We start from the raw sequence: 8,340 nt of genomic DNA, 5'->3' as shown, positions 1-8,340 counted from the left end.
CAAGTCTATTTGTGAGACGCGCTCCACCCAACCACCCCCCCATAGGCTAGCATTCGCGCGCGGGTGATGAAGTTGTTAACAATGTGCCTACGTCACAATCAAAAGCTCTTCTTCGTGCCGCTTTCGGTTAGTGCACGAGAGGAAAAAAGGATGATTTGCTTTCATTGGAAGACGCGGTGAGTTTCGTTTTCTATGCAAATTTTTGTGTCGAGTTTCTGTCGTGAAGACGCCCTTTGTTGTATTTGGAGCAGTGTGCATCCTACCTTTAGGTAGGATTTTCAGGAAACGGAGAAGGGAGCGGTTATGCAAACGCTTGCATTCCTCATACAATCAATGATGTTCGATAAAAGTTGATTTGAGATACCTTTGTCTGTTGTGGCAGAGTCGAATTCCAGTTTTTGGTGTATTGTATTCATTCTTCTGGTTCACGAACATGACTATTTGGGCTTTTTGTATTTATTGGTCTGTTGTGGGATACCTATGGTCCGTGATGTGTTTACGAGGATCGTGACTGTTTTGGTTCTCCATTTTAATCCTCCTTTGAAAATCAGTGCAGCAGCCCTTATTTCTCCGCTTGCGCCCCCAGCGCTGATTTTTAAACATGAACTGATGAAGTAGGTACCTTACGTCTCCAGTTTCCTTCCTAGTGAAAATAGATCTTAAGACCTAAACAAAACAAGGATTACAGATATCATTTTGTCATCTTGCAAAATTGCCAGATTGCCATTTTAATTCTTGTGCAGTTCCAGAAAAATCCACACGAGATATTTTTTGGAAAGACCCATCTCTATTTAAATTTAAATGCCTGGTAAGCGGACAGCCTCTATATATTAGACACTTTACGCCCTGGTAAGCGGATAGCCTCTGTATAAGGGACACTTTACGCTCTGGTAAGCGGACAGCCTCTATATAATAGAAACTTTACGCCCTGGTAAGCGGATAGCCTCTATATAAGGGACACTTTACGCTCTGGTAAGCGGATAGCCTCTATAAAAGGGACACTCCACGCTCTGGTAAGCGAACAGCCTCTATATAATAGACACTTTACGCTCTGGTAAGCGGACAGCCTCTATATGAGGGGCACTTTACGCTCTGATAAGCGGGTAGCCTCTATATGAGGGGCACTTTACGCCCTGGTAAGCGGACAGCCTCTATATAAGGGACACTTTACGCCCTGGTAAGCGGACAGCCTCTATAAAATATACACTTTACGCGCTGGTAAGCGGACAGCCTCTATATAATATACACTTTACGCGCTGGTAAGCGGACAGCCTCTATATAATATACACTTTCCGCGCTGGTAAGCGGATAGCCTCTATATGAGGGACACTTTACGCTCTGGTAAGCGGACAGCCTCTATATAATAGACACTTTACGCCCTGGTAAGCGGACAGCCTCTATATAATATACACTTTACGCGCTGGTAAGCGGACAGCCTCTATATAATATACACTTTACGCGCTGGTAAGCGGTTAGCCTCTATATGAGGGACACTTTACGCTCTGGTAAGCGGACAGCCTCTATATAATAGACACTTTACGCCCTGGTAAGCGGACAGCCTCTATATAATATACACTTTACGCCCTGGTAAGCGGACAGCCTCTATATAATATACACTTTACGCGCTGGTAAGCGGATAGCCTCTATATAAGGGACACTTTACGCTCTGGTAAGCGGATAGCCTCTATATAATATACACTTTACGCCCTGGTAAGCGGACAGCCTCTATATAATATACACTTTACGCGCTGGTAAGCGGACAGCCTCTATATAAGGGACACTTTACGCTCTGGTAAGCGGACAGCCTCTATATAAGGGACACTTTACGAGCTGGTAAGCGGATAGCCTCTATATAATATACACTTTACGCGCTGGTAAGCGGATAGCCTCTATATGAGGGACACTTTACGCTCTGGTAAGCGGACAGCCTCTATATAAGGGACACTTTATGCTCTGGTAAGCAGATAGCCTCTATATAAGGGACACTTTACGCCCTGGTAAGCGGACAGCCTCTATATAATAGACACTTTACGCCCTGGTAAGCGGACAGCCTCTATATAATATACACTTTACGCCCTGGTAAGCGGACAGCCTCTATATAATATACACTTTACGCGCTGGTAAGCGGACAGCCTCTATATAAGGGACACTTTACGCTCTGGTAAGCGGACAGCCTCTATATAATAGACACTTTACGCCCTGGTAAGCGGATAGCCTCTATATGAGGGGCACTTTACGCCCTGGTAAGCGGATAGCCTCTATATAAGGGACACTCCACGCTCTGGTAAGCGGACAGCCTCTATATAATAGACACTTTACGCCCTGGTAAGCGGACAGCCTCTATATAATATACACTTTACGCCCTGGTAAGCGGATAGCCTCTATATGAGGGGCACTTTACGCCCTGGTAAGCGGATAGCCTCTATATGAGGGACACCTTACGCTCTGGTAAGCGGACAGCCTCTATATAATATACACTTTACGCGCTGGTAAGCGGACAGCCTCTATATACAGATATAATAGACACTTTACGCCCTGGTAAGCGGATAGCCTCTATATGAGGGACACTTTACGCCCTGGTAAGCGGATAGCCTCTATATACAGATATAATAGACACTTTACGCCCTGGTAAGCGGATAGCCTCTATATAATATACACTTTACGCCCTGGTAAGCGGATAGCCTCTATATAATATACACTTTACGCCCTGGTAAGCGGACAGCCTCTATATGAGGGGCACTTGACGCTCTGGTAAGCGGATAGCCTCTATATGAGGGACACTTTTCGCTCTGGTAAGCGGACAGCCTCTATATGAGGGACATTTTACGCCCTGGTAAGCGGATAGCCTCTATATAAGGGACACTCCACGCTCTGGTAAGCGGACAGCCTCTATATGAGGGACACTTTACGCCCTGGTAAGCGGATAGCCTCTATATGAGGGGCACTTTACGCCCTGGTAAGCGGATAGCCTCTATATAAGGGACACTCCACGCTCTGGTAAGCGGACAGCCTCTATATAAGGGACACTTTACGCCCTGGTAAGCGGATAGCCTCTATATGAGGGACACTCCACGCTCTGGTAAGCGGACAGCCTCTATATAAGGGACACTTTACGCCCTGGTAAGCGGACAGCCTCTATATAATAGACACTTTACGCTCTGGTAAGCGGATAGCCTCTATATGAGGGACACTTTACGCCCTGCTAAGCGGATAGCCTCTGTATAAGGGACACTTTACGCTCTGGTAAGCGGACAGCCTCTATATAATAGACACTTTACGCTCTGGTAAGCGGACAGCCTCTATATGAGGGGCACTTGACGCTCTGGTAAGCGGATAGCCTCTATATGAGGGACACTTTACGCTCTGGTAAGCGGACAGCCTCTATATGAGGGGCACTTGACGCTCTGGTAAGCGGATAGCCTCTATATGAGGGACACTTTACGCCCTGGTAAGCGGACAGCCTCTATATGAGGGGCACTTTACGCTCTGGTAAGCGGGTAGCCTCTATATGAGGGACACTTTTCGCTCTGGTAAGCGGATAGCCTCTCTATGAGGGACACTTTACGCCTTGGTAAGCGGATAGCCTCTATATAAGGGACACTTTTCGCTCTGGTAAGCGAATAGCCTCTCTATGAGGGACACTTTACGCCTTGGTAAGCGGATAGCCTTTATAAAAGGGACACTTTACGCCCTGAGAAGCGGATAAACCTCTAAGGAAGCTATCCTTATCTCAACATATCATGGCAAACTCTATGTATAATCCCTTTATTATGCGGCACCCCAATAGGACGGGAGACACATCTTTTGTTCGTTCTCGGGGTGTTCGCTATGTGCAGATTGCTTTTACACAACTTGGGAATCGGCTGAAGGAACCCCTCCCCTCCCCCCCTGAAACATAAAACAGGTAATTTTCATTCCGCTTTTGGAGAATGGACGGTGTTTTTTTTCTTGCTTTTTTTCTAAACAGAGCTGAGGCTGTTTTGCTCCTATTTTTCAGATATGACAGTGCTCGTGGAAGGACAATCCACTAATGACGTCATTCGAATATGTCAATATCGGTCCGACCATCCAGCAAGCATGGTTGACGTCTACACAGTCGAAATCTCCGATTCAAAGTCGACTTATAAGAGTCATTCGGAATGTCCACCGAGAAGGTTGGAAAAAAAGTCGGGATCTCATCGTACTTAACTGTGTTTTACTCGCTGTAATTATGCTGTGTGCAATGCTATTAATTGCCGTAATTTTTTGCCGGAAAGCTCCCAGATCCCGACAAATTATCGATCGTGATATTGAGCGTCAATCGGACTCCTCTCTAGATCCATTAATCGATCGATTGGTGATCGAGTCTCTGGAAAACTCTTACAGGGTACAGAAGAGACGCGAACGCTCGGCTAAGCTAAAAGCCGAACTTGCCACGATCAATAAACAATGGTTCGCTACGTACTCGGACCACAGTCGTTGGGTCTCGAACGATATACAAGAAATGCCAACTACCGATCCTGAATCTCTCGGAGTTGGAAATTGTATGACGAGAAATTCAAAAGTTTCCAAACATGTTCGATTTAACGAAAGCACTAGAATTTTTTTCATCGAAAATCGCAAAGAATTAAAAAGGCTAGAGAAACTTGGAAAGAGGACTTCATTCAAGAAAGCTTTGGTTTATACCTCGCCCTCACTTCCTCAGATTGTGATACATCAACAGCCAGCAAACCAATTACCACGAGCGGCCTCCGCCCTTTGTGCGTCACTTCCGGCAATCACTGTACCTAAAACATTACAGGAAAGAAGGGATATACCCCCAGACTCTCATCAAATGCGGGACAGAGTGGGCTACCTGTGGCCCCAACCAAAGAGATGGACAAGACACCAGGAATTGTAGAAAGAGTATAGCGACGTTAACGAAACATCTGCATGGACATTTGCTTTAGATATCCACGTGTAAGAGTGTATAACTCTAGGGACATTTTTAAATATACATTGTACAAATATCAACATTAAGAGACAAAAATATAAACACGCTTTTCTTCCCAATCACTCTTCTCGAAATCATAAAGCTCCTTGCAAACAGTCAGCATCTTTTAACTAGTTTTTCTGGCGCCCCTATGGTTGATGAACCGCAATACAAGGTCAATGGTTAGCCTGCTAGCCGATACTCCAGTTTCTCTCCAGTGGGTTTATTCGGAATCCCGAAACCCCGAAAACAGTCATTTCCGAATAAACCCACTGGAGAGCCGGCTAGCAGGCTAGGGAAATGGCGGATGATGGGTGATACGTAACACGACATTGACTTCAGAGTTCTGTATGAGCCTAAGGCTAAATTATAATGCCGTTTGATCCAGCCGTATTCAATGCAAATGCATGCAAATGAATCAAGTCGATTGTTTCATATTTATTTGGGTGCATTTGCATTGAATACGGCTCATGGATTTAGCCTAACCTGAATCCTGCTACTTACTCACTTTGTTGGTTACCTGTGGTATGGACGCCCGGTTACCTATTCAAGCCTGTTTCAAACACTGTGCTGTGTACATTGACTTCCCTGTGATGACACTGACTTCCCTAGTAAAACAAATAAAACTTTTTGCTTTATCTATGAATTTTCGTCGATGCTTGCATTATTTTTATATGATTTCATCATGTCATTAAAAAAATAATATGACTAAAAAAGGAAAGAAATTTTGACAGCTTGAAAGCATTACCAGTTACTTTGGACATAGTAAAGAGAATCTTGCTTTATCTTCTATTTTATTCGGAAGCAAATAACGCCCCCTGTGACTCTCGTGGATATATAATAAAAAAAATCATATAAGATATGTCAAACGCGCGCGAGTAAGATATGTTACTATAGTAAATAAAAAGCGAAAATCGTGCAGTGTCATGAAATCCTGTTTTACAATTCTGTTTTATTATATTTCCCCTTACTTAACTTAAGAAATTAATTTCATTTATGTTTATTTACAAGCGCCCAAATGAGGGTTCTGGTCTAAATTAATAAAACATCTTAAACCACCCAATTGATGAGAAAAAAAAATACAAAAAATACCGAACAGATGAACATTGCTTTATGTCTTTTTCCATCTCATACATGATGGCGATTTTTTTTTTATTAATTTTTAAAAGATTGGTTTGTGGACTAAACGTGTTAAACCACACAATAAAAATTAAAACAGGGAACAAAAAGTCAGGAAGTACAGCCTATCTCTTTGATGAACACTTACAAGTGCTTTCAGGAAATTAGTTTGGGGATGAACAAAACAGTTGTGTATTCAGCTTTTCGCGTATCGTTTTATATCCCATTTCTTTGCGCACAAAACATCAACTTCATTTTCTACTCCTGTTACTTGTCAGGAGGTGCGGAACAATATGATTTAACGAAAAAGATATTGATGACTTTATTTTGCGACATGAAGTAGTTACTGAAAACTGTGGCAAGCTGTCGGGACAATCGTTGAAAATCGGCATTTAATTGAGAATACAGAGCGCAACATGGAAGAAGCACAGACTACTCCGATGAGCTACACCTTGGCGTATTTTAGAGACGGGAACTCGAGCAAGGGGAACACCTCAATGCGCGGAAATAACACGGACTCCTCCGCCCTTTGGGAGTCATTCCTAACCGTATGTCACGTTTCTGCGATCTACCTTTGCGTACTATCCTTCCTCACAATCTTAGCAAACGGACTTCTGTTATTCGGGCTTTTCAAGCAGCGCGCGTTAAGACCTCGTCACCCGGCGACGGTGTTTATTATAGGGCTCGCCATTGCTGATTTTGTAACGGGTGCTACGGTTATGCCTCTGTTTGCGTATTTCTATTTTCGCGTCTCTAAAGACGAGATCACTGCTTATGACTATAACACAGTGCTCCGTGCAGGCGGGATTATATCCGGGGTTACTATGAACGTCTCGATTCTCGTTATTCTGTTTCTCTCCTGGTCTCAGCTGCTTGCGATCGTTTACCCTCATCGCAATAACAACTATGTGACCAAGGAACGTGCTGTAATTTGCGTGGTTTCAATCTGGGTATATTCCTGTGTTTTCGCGTTTTCTAATCTCATGGGGGTACCAACTGATGTGTATCAGAAACTAGACGTCTATGTAAACCTTACTGGCGTCCATATCTTAGTATTGGTGACCCACGTTTGCTTGAATATCGCGTACAAGCGTCAGCTAGTTCACCTTGCGCCATTAAATGAAAGCTCACAAAACAACTCGCGCGCCGAGAGAACCAAACGATCACAAAAACATCTAGTTGTAATTAATCTACTCTTAACAACATGTCTTCTGATATTTGTACTTCCTGTCACAATCATGTGGTACATTAATTTATATCGGAAATCCAGTAATGAGGAAGAGAGAATCAGAACAACAATAGCTAGTGTTCTTATTGATACAATTTTATATCTTAAGTTCTTCATCGACCCGTTCATTTACGCAATGCGGCTGCGTAAGTTTCGGGTCGCGGTTGTGGACGCGATTAGAGGACGAACATCGAGTATGCTGTCTACCACGGTCCAGCCACCGCGGTCACGACTTAACACTATGCGATGAACGCGTGGCGGGAAAATGCGTGAAATCTAGTGTCACGGTCCAGCTACCGCGGTCACGACTAAACACCTGCGATGAACGCGTGACAAAAGAATGCGTGACTTTAAGTGTCACGGTCCAGCCACAGCGGTCACGACTTAACACCTGCGAAGAACGCGTGACGGGAGAATGCGTAACTTTAAGCGCCACGGTCCAGCCACAGCGGTCATTACTTAATAGAGAGCTTAAGCAAGTCAACACGAACGGCATCAAAAACGGCGCGCGCTCTGACGAATTGTTGGAAAAACGGCGTTGACGTCCGTGACCGCGCGCGTAGAACGTAAAAATAGGGAAAAATGCCGTTCTAGATTTCCTGTCACGGACGTCAACGCCGTTTTTCAGCAATTCGTGAGCGCGCGCGCCGTTTTTGATGCCGTTCGTGTTGACTTGCTTAAGCTCTTTATTACCATGCGAAGAACGCGTGACGAGAGAATGCGTGACATTTAATGTCACGGTCCAGCCACAGCGATCATGACTTAACACCATTCGATGAACATTTGACTAGAGAATGCGTGACATTTAGTATCACGGTCCTGTCGCATTGTCGGGAAAAAAGACGTGACGGGAAAAAGTCGAGTATGTTGTTTTCAACGGTCCACAATGCGTGACATTCTGTGTATCACAGTCCAGAAACAGTTGTCAGGTCTAACCTGTAAACACGTGATGAGAGAATGCGTGACACGGTTCAGCAGCTATGGACACTTGAGTGCAGTGATGAGAAGGTGTTCAAGCGGTTGTACGACGAGAGGAGATACT

At 44.3% G+C, this 8,340-nt stretch overlaps 2 protein-coding genes across 2 annotated transcripts; both read left to right on the top strand.

The window, feature by feature from the left end:
- The first annotated feature begins 73 nt into the window (after window positions 1-73).
- LOC116615621 lies at window positions 74-5,031 on the top strand. Its single transcript, XM_032377401.2, has 2 exons — window positions 74-176; window positions 3,998-5,031. The coding sequence occupies exon 2, from the start codon at window positions 4,031-4,033 to the stop codon at window positions 4,877-4,879; it is 849 nt and encodes a 282-aa protein (XP_032233292.2). The 5' UTR covers window positions 74-176; window positions 3,998-4,030; the 3' UTR covers window positions 4,880-5,031.
- A 1,216-nt stretch (window positions 5,032-6,247) lies between these two features.
- LOC5508666 (cysteinyl leukotriene receptor 1) lies at window positions 6,248-7,660 on the top strand. The gene has a single exon (XM_001629171.3). It carries the CDS (start codon window positions 6,487-6,489, stop codon window positions 7,546-7,548), a length of 1,062 nt encoding a protein of 353 aa, XP_001629221.2. The 5' UTR covers window positions 6,248-6,486; the 3' UTR covers window positions 7,549-7,660.
- The last annotated feature ends 680 nt before the right edge of the window (window positions 7,661-8,340 follow it).

This window comes from Nematostella vectensis, chromosome 11 (assembly GCF_932526225.1).
Source record: "Nematostella vectensis chromosome 11, jaNemVect1.1, whole genome shotgun sequence".
In the NCBI taxonomy this organism is placed as follows: Eukaryota; Metazoa; Cnidaria; class Anthozoa; order Actiniaria; family Edwardsiidae; genus Nematostella; species Nematostella vectensis.
Note: the sequence above shows the minus strand (reverse complement) of the source record. Positions and strands in the feature narration are given on the sequence as shown.

Coding starts and splice junctions, on each gene's coding strand:
- LOC116615621 (XM_032377401.2), top strand. CDS start 4,031: ATGACGTCATTCGAATATGTCAATATCGGTCCGACCATCCAGCAAGCA.
- LOC5508666 (XM_001629171.3), top strand. CDS start 6,487: ATGGAAGAAGCACAGACTACTCCGATGAGCTACACCTTGGCGTATTTT.